This window comes from Eleutherodactylus coqui, chromosome 10 (genome assembly GCF_035609145.1).
Source record: "Eleutherodactylus coqui strain aEleCoq1 chromosome 10, aEleCoq1.hap1, whole genome shotgun sequence".
Classification (NCBI taxonomy): domain Eukaryota; kingdom Metazoa; phylum Chordata; class Amphibia; order Anura; family Eleutherodactylidae; genus Eleutherodactylus; species Eleutherodactylus coqui.
The window spans coordinates 111495866-111512851 of record NC_089846.1 but is presented as its reverse complement, the minus strand read 5'-3'; the positions used below and the strand labels follow the sequence as shown (position 1 = coordinate 111512851).

Sequence of the window (16986 nt, the reverse complement as noted above, 5' to 3'; positions counted from 1 at the left end):
ATATGACCACTGAACCCCGTGACTGACTGGTAACGTGAGCAATCAATGGCACATCACCGCTGCAGTCTCTTCCAGGTTCGGCCTAGTAAGGACCATAGCAGTGCTGCTGGATGAGAAGGGGCATAGGAAAGAGAAGGCTTTTTTTAATGCTTTACATAGTTATCTGCCACTTTAAGGGCTCTTGCACACTTGTGTGTTTTTTTTCACGTGATATCGCTGCACTTTTTTTTTTTTTTTAATTGCCAATGGGACTTTCTAATGTGACAGACGCATCACACAAAAAATGCGCAAGAAAAACGTAAGTGTGCAAGAGCCCTAACACCTTTTTAAGGATATGTTTACCCCTTTGCTATGGATTTTGTGCAGATTTTCTGCATGGAAAATCATCAGCCTTTCCGATGATAAAATCTGCTTTTGAAATCCACAGCTACTGTTGCAGATTTGGTGTGGATTTACTTTGGATTTCGGACTCCATTGAAGTCTGTTGGCTGAAATACGCAATGTATCCGGTATAATAGACGTACTGCGGTTCCAAAATCTGTTCAACAGTTCAATTTCTGCACAGATTTGGTAGATTTTTGCAGAGCGTGTGAACCAGATTCAGAAAATCTCATTCACTTTGCTGCTACAGTAATCTAAACGCCGCCTTGTGAGCAGATACCCTAATAGTGTACTGTGGCTGTTGTGTTTTATATACCTTGTACTTACTATCCACAGCAAACGTATTGGATTTCTGGATTAGGCTGCTATGTAGTAACACATGTGGTGGTGAAAAGAATGTGTATGCTTATATGTACGTAAAGGGATTTTCTGGGCTTTTATTATTTTTACTATATATATATAATATTTATTTATTTATTTTTTTTAATATATATATTATGTGCTGGATTTAATACCTACCAAATAAGCTTTTTTTGGGCCCATATCTAAAGCTTACAGCTGCTTGTGAGGCATATGGTATTGAATGAAGAGATCTTGTGTGCACTGGACATAGGCCAAATGGACACAGACATATTTGCATAGCGTAATCTGGAGTGGGCGTTCGCCTCCGTATTCCGAAAATCGCAGCATGTCCTATTTCGGCAAGGATGGCTTCCAATGAAGTCAATAATTGCCGTACGATCCGCGGCCTGTCCGCAGCTGTTGCTATGGACAGGCTGCTGAGTCCGCATCATCGTCTAGCGACGGCGCTGCATCATCTGTACTGCGCATGTGTGGCTGCCGTCACATCCGCATTGCAGATAGAGATCACTGCAGACAGGCACGCAAGGGTCACCGGACAGGCACTAGGTTGGATTCCGCTGTGGGATCCGACTCGGCCGTGTGCATTGCTGAAGGTTACATGAAGTTCATTCATGATAATACAGTTTATGTGCCGAACAGTCAGAACGTGTAATCGTACCTTAAGTCTAGCACATTTACCAGACAACCCTTTTGATTCCATTGTGGTCCTCAAGCCCATGAGCCAAAGTCATTGGATATTTATTTGGCGTACCGTTAGAGCCAGACAACGTGGATTTGTGCAAATCAAAAATAATCGTTTATATTCCCATAACTCCGACCATGTTCTACACTTGAACACGCCACTGGAATGGGTCATATATATACCTAAGTGCTGCCATTGTTCTGCTCGGCCGATGTGCTCCTCAGTACTGACAAGGTAGAATGTGTCTTATGACATAAAGGATGATGTCTTTTGGATGTTTCAGGAGAAACCTGTTTGACGAATGTCGTGTCGCATCCAAGTGTAAATAATCTCTCCCTTTTCGAACCGTCTGCTCTAATATGTACCTGGGCCATGGTTGTTTTTTTTATACTGGTGCCAAAAATAAGAATAATTTCTTGGCTGCGCCAACAGGTAAAAAACCCCGAAACACTGAGACGTTCTATAGATCTAATTGCTGGCAGCCGCTCCCGGTGTTTTCTGTATGAGTAACCCTTTCTCTAGTGTTCAGGGAACTATTCCCACCATACAGAAGTGCGGTGATATCACTACACAAACATGATTAATGGAGCGGAACACAAAGGTAAACGCCAAACCAATTGTTATGCCCCTTTTACACACAACGAGAAGAAACTATTCTGTTTGCTGGAGCGAGTGAGCTGGGAATGTCCTCACCAACTCGTCCGCGCTCTTAGAGAATTGCGCAGTTCTTGCTCACTGATCGTTCACTGTTTCATGTTCCTATGAACAATCAGTGTTTAAGTTGCCTGAAAAGCCAACGAGTCGGCGCCGATTTGTATGCCGGCTGAAACCGAACGATGAACTGGAAGCTCTCTATTCTCGTTCGTCGTCCGTACATTGGCTGCGTTTAAACGGAACGATTCAATTTCCCTCGTTTGACCGATTTTTCTGAACGATTATCACTCAGTCTAATCGCAACATTATATACTGTATTTTATTACCCGACAAGAGAGAGGCATCACAAATCCTTCCCAGTACATACAGTATATCCGTTATGTATCCACAGCATACGGTGTGTATCCACTAGTTTAACGTATTTGTGCTCATCGTATCTACAAGATAAGTTATACCGGTCAGTGGGGAATTATTTCCCTGTTTGCTGTAGCCACTCCTGCTTCTAGTGCATGAGGTTTATAGCAAGGGTCCAGAAGTAACGATGTCCTTCACTATATAATCTTTCTGGATGCTATCGGTAATCACAGACATTATCTTTGTAGATTTGTGTCTGTACCTGCACCTATATTACATGGATATCCCCATCACAGAACAAGCAGCTGTTTGTAATCCCAACCAAGCAGTCTATCTATTTGTTCAATTGAAATCTGTATATTAGAGGCATGAACCACATAAGGCCCATTTACACGCAACGATTATCGCTCAAAATGTGTTCAAAAGATTGCAAATGAGCGATAATTGCTGCGTGTAAACATTACCATTATGCACTTTTTGTCTGAACGATGATTTTTAGGCAAGTTTAAAATACATAATTCAGACCACATACTGTGTTCTCCACTGGAGCTAGGGATAACATTGTATTCTTCTGGCAGCCCGTGCGAGAAAACAGAACTCGGGCTGTTATCTCCATGCGAGCTGGAGATTAAATTGTTTTCTTTCAGCAGCCCCTGCGAATACAATGGAGCTGATTGCAGAGCTCAGGCCACCTGCTGGGCACTACAAACCGCTCCCTGAGGCTCATTTACACGCAAATGAAGCTAATAAAGTGTTAATGGACATCCATGTCCATTAATACTTAATGCAAAATGATCGTTAAAAGTGGCAATCTTTCAATCCTTTGACAGATTATCTGTGCATGTAAAAGGCTATAGTCAGTCTTTCAATTGCATTAAACTTCTAGAGCATCTCCTACTTGGATGGATTCCAGTACAGCATATACCCAATTTGCTCATACACACGACAATGTGTGAATACTGATATTGCTTGGGTATTTCGGATACAGGACACATCAATGGACTTCGGAGCGCTCCGATTCTTTTAGTAGTATTGTATCCCATTTCATTCTCTTCTATTAGAAATATGTGATTCAAGCACTTGTTTACAGTCCTCAGGAATAACGGCAATTGCAGTAACTGTAATGTATAATATATGTGCTAGGTATGTCAAGACTTACCTGCTACCAGATAAGGCAAGGATGGGAAAGAGGAAAACATCAGTCAAAAGAAAGACGACCAATCCGGTTTACAATGAAGTCTTAAGGGTAAGTCCCTCCATTTATTTTACATCACAGCAAACGGCCATTGCTGAAATCTGAGGTTTTTTCCTGCCCTGCGTCCCATATCTCTAAGTGGAGTTGTTGTGATCTCACCTGGTGCCTTGTAATATCTAGAAGAACAAAGGCGGCATTGTCGGTCCGGGCGCACATGAAAACTTTGATCTGTTAGCTGAGCATTGCTTAACACCTTGATCTGTGTGTATATAGAGTGGGGTGCTTTGACTTCTGTACAGCACTCTAGTAAAGCAGTATGACTTGGGCCACCCTCACATGACTGTAGGTGAAAGGGCTGCGTTTTTTACGCAGCATTTTGCTGCTTTCACAGCTGCGTTTTTGTGAGCATTTGTCTGTTTTTACTGTTTTGCCCAGTAAAAACGCAGACAAGCAAGCAGATGATTCCAAAACTTTTTTTTTTTTCCCCTCCTGGGAACCCTGTGTAATGCTTCATGCCCACAGGCGTGACCGACTCCGCCAGTGGAATATCGCAGCGGAGTCCGTCACGGCGCCCCCAAAGACCCCATACCTCTCCGAATCCGCTGTGTGCATCCTGCTTAGCAAGCCGACGAACATGCGCAGTACAGCGCGTGACGCGCCGGCAGTGCGGGATGACGTGGCCACCAGTGGGCGGGGACGCGTAATCACACGATTCTTCCGCTTTGCTACGGCAGAAGTATAGCGTGACGGACGGCTTCCATTGACTACAATGGAAGCCGGACGCACGTATTCCCACGGCAATTAGAGAATGCCATGGTTTCTTTCACGCTGCAGAATTCCGCAGCGTGAACATTGAGCTATTAGGTTCGTTAGAACCGAATAGCTGCGACATAACAACATCCGTGGGCTTTAGCCCTAAGTGCAGTAAAAACGTAGTATTGCGCGAGCAATTACATATTTCCAGATTTTTTTTAGACACCTCATTCATTTCAGTGGGTGATTTATAAGTGGAATACACGCTAAATGCCGAAAATGGGACATGCCGTGTGTGATAATGCATGCGTTAAATACATGGCACAAAAACGCTAGTGTGAGATACATGGAGGTTTAGTGCTGCATATTTCACGCACACAAGATACACATGTAATATGCATCTGAGAGTGGCCTTAGAGAGACGGGCGTCTATGGATGCCCCTTTCTACAATGTAGTTTATGGGAATTGCGAAATGCCAGACTGCAAAACAACCATAATATACAATGAAGAGAGCATGTTTGCTTTTTTTTGCCTTCCTCTGGATCAACAAAGGGGTGGAAATGGGCTGAACTGGATGGACACTGGTCTTTTTTCAGCCTTGCGTACCATGTTACTATCTATGGTCTCTTCTTTGGGGTGCTGATTGCACAGGATGAGAACCTAGTTACCTGAAGAGGTGGGAGTCCTGGAAGTGGAATCTGCAGCTATCAGACATTTTTGGCATATACTATTCCTATACCATAAATGCCTCAGATAATACCACTTTATAGTTTTTGAGTGTGATTCGATATGACAATACTGTTCTCGGACCAGAAAAGGTTATTCCATTTTCTATGAGCCTGAATAGCTGATACTGAATGCTTTGTTCTTTCATTCTAGTACAAAATCGAAAAAATGGTGTTGTTGATTCAGAAACTTAATCTCTCTGTGTGGCACAACGATCCACTCGGCAGGAACAGTTTCCTTGGAGAGCTGGAGGTTGATCTGACCAGCTGGGATTGGAGTAATACGAAGCCTAACTGGTATACCTTGAAACCAAGGGTACGTAAACCTACTAGTAAAACACTAAGGGCTACGTAGTTATTGTGTATGGACCATCAGTGCAGAGGTCTCATGTAAGAACTATAACTAGTAAGCACTAGGGGCTCCATGGTGATAGTGTATGGCCCATCAGTGCAGAGGTCACATTTAAGAAGTGTAACTAGTATGCACTAAGGCGCTACGTGGTTATAGTGTATGATCCATCAGTGAAGAGGTCTCATGTAAGAAGTGTAACTAGTAAGCACTAAGGGACTACATGATGGTGTATGGCCCATCAGCGCAGAGGTCTCATGTAAGAACTATAACTAGTAAGCACTAGGGGCTCCATGGTGATAGTGTATGGCCCATCAGTGCAGAGGTCACATTTAAGAAGTGTAACTAGTATGCACTAAGGCGCTACGTGGTTATAGTGTATGATCCATCAGTGAAGAGGTCTCATGTAAGAAGTGTAACTAGTAAGCACTAAGGGACTACGTGTTGGTGTATGGCCCATCAGCGCAGAGGTCTCATGTAAGAAGTGTAACTAGTAAGCACTGAGGAGCTACATGGTAATAGTGTATGGCCTATCAGTGCAGAGGCCTCATGTAAGAAGTATAACTAGTAAGCGCTAGGGTCTCCATGGTTATAGTGTATGATCCATCAGTGCAGAGGTCTCATGTAAGAAGTGTAACTAGTAAGCACTGAGGAGCTACATGGTAATAGTGTATGGCCCATCAGTGCAGAGGTCTCATGTTAGAAGTGTAACTTCTGCACACCAGGCAGATTTAATCCTGAGCATTGTTTTTCAACTATGTTTTTAATGCGTTTTTTTAAAATTCTGTAATAGCAAACTTAATCTTTGCCTGATTGTTTACTTGATGAATCATTTCTCGGTTCTGTTCTATCCAGGAAACAATTGCCATTAACCTTTGTGTGCTGCCCATAGAGCAAAAAAACCCCATTCTATCACAGCTGTTCTTGCTACTGGGAAGTTATCTCTCTACATGTTGTAGGCCCAATGGTATACATACACCCCCTAGTGGAGGCTGACCAATCAGTGCCAGACATGAGCTCTATCATTGGCTGCAGTGCCTATGCCATTCCCTAAACCGAGTGGAACTGTAGTCTGTAACCAAAGGAGCAAGAACCAAGCAGTGTCACTGGACAAACGGTCCCCTACATGGCATGCAGTTACAGCATTGTGTATTTCTTCCCACAGAGTCTGTCTGCAATGAATGGTGTGGATCATCTTGGACTTATGAATTTATCAATTAGGTATATTCCACCAGGAAGTGTTGGTAAGATACTAAATGGGTAGTATTCATTAACTATAAGGTTTTGCCTGAATGGTGTTGGAACTAGGAGGAAAAGACCATAGATTTTAGCCCGAGCATCAGGCGGGGTGGTTCGCTAATCTAACGGCTCTATCTCTGTGAAGAACAGGGCTAGAGCCGCGGTTTTGAACTTGTTTGAAAGCCAGTAGCCCCATTCTTTTGCTAGTAGCCCAGTTCTAGCCAGAGATGCAGCAGATTGAAGTGGGATCTGCAGGTACTATCTTTGCAGGTCTCACTGGAGACTCCTCTTCTGGAGGCTGGGGATTGAACAATCAATGGCACTGCTGCCACCGGCCCCATTGAAATCAATGGACAACAGCGCAGATTTTTCTTAGCGCTGCGAGGCTTCAGTGAAAACATCGTGAGGATGAAACCATTGGTTTCATAATCATGCGTTTTCACTCACTCTCGCATCACAAGGAAACCTTTGGCTAGTGGGCAGGAGCCCTAAACAGGACGTTCATTAATGAAGGTCTGCCTGTTTACACAGATGGATCGGCGTTTGATTTTTATGCCTGTAAAAACAGAACAATAAACTAATTATCATTCGCTGTTCAGTCACTGCGGGCATTTATACTGAACGATCACAGCTCAGATCCTCACAATCCAGTAGAATCTGAATGATTACCGGTTCATATAAAAGGGCCCCAAGTCTGCACAAAGTTGGGCCTATATAAAGTTAGGTCACCCCCGCATGCAGACATCGCTGATATTGCTGCTTTTTGACACACAAGCCCTTATTTATGAAGATGACTAACACGGCACCAGTTTTAACCAAATTAACAAAAAGAGGAAAAAGCTCTGACGAGCTCGGCCATTTTTTTTTAAACCTGAAAGTGGGCGTGGCCAGCTCCGGTCTAACTTCCTGACACATTTATAAAGTGTTACTACAAAAAAGTGTCAGCAAAAAGTGGCGCTAATAAAACCTAATGAAAGTTGGTGTAAATCAAGAAATTAAAAGGCATTTGGCGCACATTTATGGCGCACTCTTGTTCTGGTATATTTTTTGGCGCGCTACATGGGTAGGCTGTTTTTTTTTTTCATATTTTTGCCCCCATTTTATGTGTTCTGATCAGTAATTTGACATCTGACTATTTTTATATTAGTACAGTAAAAAAAATTGTACAAATGCAAGCTGCCCGGGTGTTAAAGGATCAGTCTCCTGGCATACACTGGGTCAGCTGAGACGGGCATCATGGAAGGTATGCCAAATGGTAGAATAGCAGAAACAAAACGTGAACATAGCCAGAACCCAACACAAACATTCTAAGGCCAGGCTCGGGGGCGGATGCCAATTCCTGAATCCGTGATCGGCGTCCGCGCAGAGGATCCGTGGCAAAACGCAGGCATTGAAAAGCATGTAAAATCGCTTTTTGCATTCACACTTGCAGACACGAATTGCGTATTCCATGAGTGGAGGAAAAATCGCATGCTCTATGTTGCCACGAATTCCGCACAGATGGCCTCCATTGAAGTCAATGGAGGCCTCCGACCCGCAGCCCATAAACTGAGAGCTGAACCCGAAGTGAACAAATTCTCATTCGCCGTTCAGTCGGGATGCATTTTTACGGAAAGAGTTTAGAATCCCAATGGATGCGAGAATCTGAAGGATTTATTGGCCCGTGTAAAAGGGTCCTCAATCACAAATGTAGTTAAAGGAATCCCGACCTAGAGGCAAGGACTACAGGCCATGGGATACGACTTGCTAGCGTACACAGTATATGACTAGACCGGTAAGAGAACTTCTATCCAGGAATGTGAATATGTGAACATTTATAAGATACATATTATGGGGGAAAAACCAGCTTTCTTTAATTTTCAGCTCCCAAGCATCCGGCCTCAGGAGAAGTCCATATTTGGGTGAAAGATACTAAAGATTTGCCACAACTTAGACCTTCTGGGGTCGACTCCTTTGTAAAGTGGTGAGTATATACTTAGGATTTAGACCATATAGACCACCGTCTGAAGCATAGTAGCTTGGAGTCTGCCAGAGTGGGAACTACTATGTAGTACATAGTTGCTCACCAATTAGAATAGAACCATGTAACCCTACATCTAGCCCCTGGCAAATAGCTGATCGCTGGGGGTTAAGGAATACTGGGCCATATCTTTGAGTGGGTCGCCATGTCCGTTTCATTTCAAGATAGGTTTGTCCTAGTGGGACAGCCCCTTTGGCGCTAGGTTAGGTACCAGGTCTGAGGGTTACATTCAGTGAAACTCTGTGCCCCAGATGTATACAACTTTATGCCTACTATGAAGTGTTCTGTAAGTTTTAACCATTTCACAGCTGAGCCAATTTTATCCCTGCGTTTCCCAATCTAACTGGGCTCACTCACACAAGTGCTCGGGGGCTGCGCGTAATACGCTGTACAAAGTTAGGGCTCATTCACATGGGAATATTGACACGGTATATTACGCATGCGTATTTCCTGTGCGTAACACACGGTGAATGGAGGCAATGAAAGTCTATGGACTCTCATTCTTCCATTCACACCTGCAGGGACATCTATATAAAACCATCATGTGCAGCTCTTAAAGTCGGAAACGCTGTCGAGTTGCAGGCATTGTGAAGGGGAAGCATTTCAATACGTAACTCCGCTCTGCACAGAGGGGGCGGGGAATATCACACTGCGCATGTCCATGATGCCAGATCCCCGGGCATGTGCAGCGCCAATCACAGCCCGTACGCGATCTCTGCCGGAAATGCTAGTGGGCTGTGATCAATACAAGATACTTGCAGCATTGTACTTTATACACCGTGTGAACGAGCCCTTAAATACGCATGTAACCTGTGTATTTACTGTGCATTTTAAACCCCACAGCCTATAATGGGTATATTACATATGGTCTAATGTAAACCAGTGAGCTTTTAGGACTGCATATTATGTGTATGAACAATACGCACATAATATGAAGCCCCCATGTTCCCCTGTGAGTAAGCCCTTACGCCAAAGGAAGCATATAGACCAGTCTAACTTGGTCTAACTTAATCTTATGCGCCTTCTGATCAAGTAAAGCTTTATTTTGTCTTCTACGTTATTTCTATCTTACTTTCTGCTCAGCTGCATGAAGAATTTGCTGCCTGAGATTTATTTCCATATTTCTTGCCCCTGGCTGTAGCAGTAATTTGTGAATTCAGTTATGGTAAAATCCCTAGCAAAGCCTATATTTACTTTAGGAGTCAAATCCATGTTTATGTAGTAGTAAATGCGTATTTGTCAAGCAAATTATAGAGATTTCTTGTTTGTACAATTTCATGCATAAATACATACAGGGAATGCTTCAGTCGGATGGAATTGGCTTTTCCAGCATACATGTTTTCTTTGTATATACCTAGTTGTAATTTAGAGGATTTCAGGTCATTTTTTATACCCCTGGGGGAACTAATACAACAAAACTAGAGGCCTGGCCTACGGAAACCAATGAAATCACGTCTTTCAAGATCTTCTAGGATGTGATTGACTGCTCTGAACCAATCAAATCACGTCTTGCAAGATGTTCTGAACCAACCAATTTGAAAGTGTCTAAAGCATGAGAAAACAAATGATGATGCAACACATGGAGCTAATTTAATTTCTATATGGAAAACGATTAGAGATGAGCGAGCACGCTGGGTAAGGGCAGTTACTCGAGCGAGCCTTGCTCATCTCAAGTAACTGCCTTCTCCTCCGAGCGTGCTCGGGGGGGGGGGGGGGGGGCAGCAGGGGTGAGCGGCGGGGGGAGAGAGCGAGATCTCTCTCACTCTCCCCGGCTACCCCCACTGCCCCCCCGAGCACGCTCGGAGAAGAAGGCAGTTACTCGAGATGAGCAAGGCTCGCTCGAGTAACTGCCCTTACCCAGCGTGCTCGCTCATCTCTAAAAACGATCCTCATTGTTTGATCTTTGTTTGAACGTCCTTTTAGCAACCAGCATGTTAGGCAAAGCCATTCAGTGATTGACCACCTCCTGCCACAAGACAAACCATAAACAAGTATCGTGGCCATTTATGTATAAATGTACTTATTCTAAAAAGTGGCGGAAAATGTTCATTAATGAGTTGAGTCCTGTCATCTTTTACCCATGGCATTTTCTATAAATCCCCCATAACACATTTTGTTCTGTTCCACAAATATTCCTTGTACCATAGTATGAATATGTGGCATATAATGACACAGTAAGGTCCCATTGACGTCTATGGTTGCCGTCTAAGTTGTATTATGGCTCCGCACAAATCCCACCCGTGTGTATGAGCCCTAATAGCCGGTTCTAAACTATTGGACCATCTTTCTAACTTTATTTTAACACCCACTGTTGGCTAGAATATGTTCTAGCATGTGAAGAGTGACCGCAGCGGACCACTGTATATATTTTATATTCACACACAAGCATACATTATATATTCAGTAAATGTAATCAGTAGGCGGGAATGTTGAAGTCTTGTATTGTTTTATAAGAGGGTATAACGCTCCTTTTTGTGTCGGGTGATTAAATATTAGTAGTTACCAATTTACATCTAAAAGGGTCTTTCCAGGACTTTAATATGGATGGCTAGGCGAAAGGCCCCTTTAGATTGGACGATTGAGGCACCTGACAGTCGTCCTAGTGATTATCGCTCCTGTGCTCTCACTGAATAGAGATGGAGCGCGCCGGAAATCGCATCCTGCTGACTGCCTCCATTCATAATAAACAGGTGAACGCTCGCATGTTTACGCAGGCCAATCGTTTGATTTTTATGGCTGCCTAACATGAGCGACGAACAAATTATTATTCATCGCTCGGTTGCTGGCAAGGTTTAGGCCTCCTTCCCACGGACGGATTTCCGCCGCGTTGCCCGCAGCTATTAGGTTCTATTGAACCTAATAGCTCAATGCTCACGGTGCGGAATTCCATCGCGGAATTCCGCACCGTGAAATCTCCCGTCCTCACCCGCAGCATGCTCTATTTGCCGTGGGTGTACACGCGGACGGCTTCCATTGCAGTCAATGGAAGCCGTCCGCTCACGCTATCTTCCGCTGTAACAGCGGAAGATAGTGTGAAATCGCCCCACCGCCGCCGCGTCATGTGACGCTGTGGGCGTGTCTTGTGACGTGGCCGGCGTGTCACATGACGCTGCGCCGCGTCACGCTGAAGCGTCATGCGGGACCCAGAGCGCCAGATTCGCTGGTAAGTATGGGGTCTCTGGGGGGGGGGGGGGGGCGCCGTGACGGGCTTTGCCGCGGAATATTCCGCGGTGGAGCCCGTCATGTTATTGTTCAGTTTCACACGAACCAGCGAGAAACTTAATGATCGTTCCTTGTAAAAGGACCCTAAGTATATCAGATCGGTGGTGGTCCAACACCCAATAACCCACCCAAGTAAATAGGACTGAGCTGCAGTACTAAGCATAGCTGCTACTAAATGTATAGCGCTGTTCCTGGTAAACCAGCAACTGATTGGTGGGGGTTCTGGGAGTTGGTTCCCCACCAATCTGGTTATCCTAAGGATAGGCCAGCAATATTAAAGTCACAGAAGACCCCTTTAAACAGTTACTATGTTCCGAAAATAATTGTCATCACTTACCTTGTAGCTATGTATTACCGGATACCAGCAAGAAAAGTTACCAGAAGACGCGTGTCATTAAAAAGGATTCAAACCCAGTATTCAACCACACCATTGTCTATGATGGCTTCCACACTGAGGACCTGAAAGATGCATGTGTGGAGCTGACAGTCTGGGATCATGAAAAACTTAGCAATCATTTCCTTGGGGGAGTAAGACTTGGACTTGGTACAGGTAAAGTATTTCTAAGCAAATGATAAGGAAGACTAGGACAAGGGCGAAGTCATGTAGTCACCTGCTTAAGGGGGCAATGCAAGTAGCTAGAATTGAGGATGCTACTACCATACTGCACACCTGAAATATGTCATCTGCATTGTATGCTCTCATTAAAGGGGTTCTGTCACTAAAAAAGAAAAATGCTCTACTTATCTTTTCCTCCCCCATCAGTCTACTTACCAGATCTTCACCTCCCTTATCTTCTCCTGTCTGCTGCAGTCCGGGTGCTCACTTCACCTCCACTTGCCTGATTTGGCTCCTTCCTGTGAGGTTACCTACATTAGGTTGGCAGTCTGCCAATGTACGTTACGTCACAGCTCACAGGCCGGCAGGAGGACTGCCTATCTTCTTCAGAGATTGCTCATGCGAGCTGTCTCTGAAATAGATTACAATTCCTTCCTAGGCAGTGAAGCTACAGCACAGGGATGTGACCTTCACTGACCCAGCAGGAAGGAGTTTGTGATAACCAGCCCTCATAACAAGCTGGGCGCAGCCTGCAGTGAGCTGACCTGGGGCACTGGCGAAGCTCAACCAGGAGAAGATGTGATAAGGAGACAGACAGGGAATGAATTGGTAAGTTTACATAATTTTTTTTTTTAATGACAAAACCCCTTTAATGCAAAGTACTACTTGCATTAAGCTTCCATTATATATATACAGTATTTGGTAAATCTGGCTTTGGTCATATAGAGCTTTATTTGTGGTTTGCAGTGCAGTTTCTTTAAATATCGAAAGCTGGGAAAAGTCTCCTAAAGTTCTCACCAATTACATTTTTCTCTAGTACTGTTTTATCTAGAAGTTATGAATTGGAGTATTGGTAGTAATGGTAATATGACTTAACCAATGTTTGGTCATCTTCTATTAAGGTTACAGTTACGGGATTGCCGTCGACTGGATGGACTCGACACAGGAAGAGGTGGCCTTGTGGCAGGAAATGATGACGACTCCCAGCGAATGGATTGAAGGATCCCTCCCCTTAAGATCCTTGGTGGGGAGAAGGAAATTCAAATAAACTTGCTGTTTTGCAGAGACGTCCTGGTACTCGTAGAATATAGGACTGTATATATAATTTTTGGGGTGGGGAAGTTTTTTTTTTTTTCCCCCTCAAATCTACATTTAGTGTAGAGGATAGAAAACTTTTTTTTATCTTCCTGCTAAAGTTTATTTTCTCTGTTGCTGCAAGCAAATAATTTTTTCTGTGATCTTAATAATAATGACCTGCATACAGGTTACCTCCTAATGCCACAGCACTTTATTTTGGATGTACTTTGATGGCTACCATGAAAGTCCCTCAAAGGGGGATATTTGGCAGAACCTTGACTTTTTTTTTTAATTTACATGTTATGTAGAAGATACAACAATTTTGTCATTTTGTTGCAGGCAGTGTTTAGTTGCCTAAAGGCCCTTTTACATGCAATAATTATTGTTCCAAAAATCGTTTAAATGAGCAAAAATGCGTGATAATCAGTGTAAGCACAGCCAATGTTATCTTATCACTCATTTCAGGCAAGCATGAAAATCATCGTTGGCTCGTTCGCTAATCGTTCACTTTAGATACTGATCATTCAGTCGTTCTCCGTCACTTATACGGGAATGTGAACAATTTGGGGAGTGAGCGAGCCAACGATGTATCTGCCTGTATAAGCGGGCTACAAGAGCGAATGAGTGAACTCTGATATCATTCGCTCGTTTGAATGATAACTTGATTGAGGCGCTTTTACACCTAACAGAACTTTTTGGCTTTCGTTGTAAGTCTGTGTGAAGAAACTTTGTACTACAGCACAGTGTGAAGGTCTTTGGTGAAGACTGCAATGATCTCCTGGTCAACCTGGTTTCAGTCAATAAAGTCATAGTTCTTTGGTAAAAGACTGACAAAAAGAGAAAAAAAAACATAAAATCACGCAAGAGGCAAGCAAATAATAATGGTTTCCCAATCACTGCCAATGATGTCTGAGGAGACGTGTGGATACTTTTACTCTATGTTGTGGGTTGCAAAAATTACCGTTTTGTTCTGTTTTATGGAAATTAAACCTATGGATTCCGAGTGCTTCAGTGTTGCACTTTACATTATGAAATAGGTTAAAAAGTAAAGTAATTGTACTTGTGGTTTTTTATATTGTGCAGCTCTTGTTTTTGTATATTTTAAGAATTTGTTGTGTAAGTGCTCGTTCTCTGGGGGTTACATGTGCTGCAAGTATTAATATGTAACGCAATGGAATCTTCACATCCTCAACATTTCCTTCTGTTCTAAAGTTCCGATCATAGAACACATTGCAACGCCTTAAAAATGTCTTTAGGTGCCTTTAGATGGAACGATTGTCGTTCCAAAAATCATTTGAGTGAATGATGATCGTTCAGTTTCAACGCGAGCCAACGACTAACGAGAATCAGTCATGGTTCAGTTTCAGCCGGCATAAAAATAATCATTGTCTCATTGGCTTCTCGTTACGTTTAACCACTGATCTTCAGCGTTTCACGTTGGAATGTGTAACTCTGAGCGATAAGTGAATGAGAAGTTCACGATTCCCAACAATGATTTGCCCATCTAAACGGGCTGCCCGAGTGAGCAGGTGATGATGTCATCAGTTTATTTCCTCTGGCAAATGAGGATTGTGAGGTTCTCGTTGGGTGTAAATGGGGCTTTAGTAAGGGGCCCATAGAAAAGTCAGCGCTTGGGAAATCCAAACATGAAATTTTAAATTTTTACATTTGCTTGCCTAGCATATGACACTGTCAAGCTCTAGAGATGAGCGAGCACGCTCGGATAAAGCAGTTACTCGAGCGAGCAGTGCTCTTCTCGAGTAACTGCTTACTGGTCCTAGCAGGGTCGGCGAGGGGTAGCGGGGGGGGTGGGGGGGTGGAGATCTCTCTCACTCTCCCCCCTGCCGTCTCCTGCTCACCCCCGCGCCCCCGAGCCTGCTCGGACCAGTAAGCAGTTACTTGAGAACTGTCTAACTGCTAGACATTACCTGCCGTGGAGAAGGAGACTCCTGCTCTGTTCCTTCTATGTACAGTTCTGTAACTCATTTCTACTAATTAGATTTTCAAATATTAAACCATTGGCTAGATTATTAGCAGTTCTTGTCACATTCAGTAGTTTCTAAATTTAGGAGAACACATTGCAGACTTATTCATGGGGAACGGTGGTGCAGATCTTCATAAACGCCCCATCCAAACAAGAGTGTCATATCGCCAGTGATCCAGGGGCCCGATGTGAGCAGCCCACATTTTTCAGGCTTGTGGGGAACGGCAGCCATTACAGTTGTACAGAAATTTATTGTATGTAGTGTAAATGCTCCTCAATTAAAATAAATAAAAAATGCTCAATACAATCCTCCATTGCATCTTTTCGTAAAGAATGTAGGTCCGTAACAGAAGGTTTGAATGTATCTCTGGTTGCGTCATTGTTGTTGTTCCCTTCGAAATGCAATCGAGACAGTAAGGCTTTGTTCTGCACATCAGTCACCAATCTTTAATAATTACATTTAATAAATGAACACCAGAGCTTATTTAGAATAACCTGCTTGCTTCTTCGTGAGGTTCATATCTATATGTCATCTCATAGCCTCACAATGCTGTAGTGTTTTGCTTGACATTAGTTTCCTAACCATGCCACAACACATCCCTTGCACCATCTCCATACCCTAGCCATGCCACACTGTCCAATTCTCTCTTGTTCTTACAATCTTGCTCCCCTGTGGTCTGCATCACACACGCCTTTGCAGCTGTCCTGTTGGGTCCTTAGTCGATGATGGTATGCGCGAATGCAGTTCCTTTTCCGGTCATTGCCCAGATGACACAGACCTTTTAACCTCTTCAGGACTGGTGAACTATAAGCATCCTACAGTTGTGAAATGGAGTCACCCCTGTGGGTATGGCGCAATCAGTTTCTCATAGCTGACAACTGCCAGTAATGCCACCATCAGTTGGCCTTGATCGTGGCAGTTTAACTGTTCTGGTGCCACAGTCAAAGCTGACTATGCGTCTAAACAGATAGCAAAAGGGTGGGTGCCCCATCAGCACTCCACCCATTGTGTGATCTGATGGTGCTGATGGGCTAGCATGGCAGCCTATAGACATGGCAGCCCTGCCCGAGGTTTGAAAGGCAACATCAAAAATTGCTATTTACTGAAGTACAAGTCCCCTGTGGGGACTAAATAGAAGTGTTAAAAAAAAATGTTTGAATCTGTTTTAACTGTTAAAGCAAAGTTAAGTTCAGCCCCTCCTTCCCCATTTTTGTTATTAAAAAAACCCCAAATAATTTAAAAAAACAAACCACATATTTGGTATCGCCCCGTATGGAAAATAGAGTGAATCAACGGACAAGCACTCCAATCAAATGGACAATATAACAATGCTTGAGAAAGTGATTCTAACCCTTGAAACGCATTGTATGTTACATTCTATTTACCTATGTTTTGTGCCTATATTTGCGTGTGTACCCATAAACCAGCCA

General features: G+C 43.5%; 1 protein-coding gene across 2 annotated transcripts in view; it reads left to right on the top strand.

Annotated features, from left to right (window-relative positions):
- The window catches only part of LOC136580840 (synaptotagmin-like protein 2), a 62982-nt gene extending 47120 nt beyond the window's left edge, over window positions 1-15862 (top strand). For both annotated transcript variants that reach the window (XM_066581707.1, XM_066581708.1), the window contains exons 12-17: window positions 3578-3680; window positions 5263-5424; window positions 6623-6701; window positions 8560-8659; window positions 12283-12488; window positions 13397-15862. In XM_066581707.1, coding sequence (XP_066437804.1) covers window positions 3578-3680; window positions 5263-5424; window positions 6623-6701; window positions 8560-8659; window positions 12283-12488; window positions 13397-13542 — 796 coding nt within the window. In that variant the 3' untranslated portion in view covers window positions 13543-15862. The remainder of the gene's footprint in view (window positions 1-3577; window positions 3681-5262; window positions 5425-6622; window positions 6702-8559; window positions 8660-12282; window positions 12489-13396) is intronic.
- The last annotated feature ends 1124 nt before the right edge of the window (window positions 15863-16986 follow it).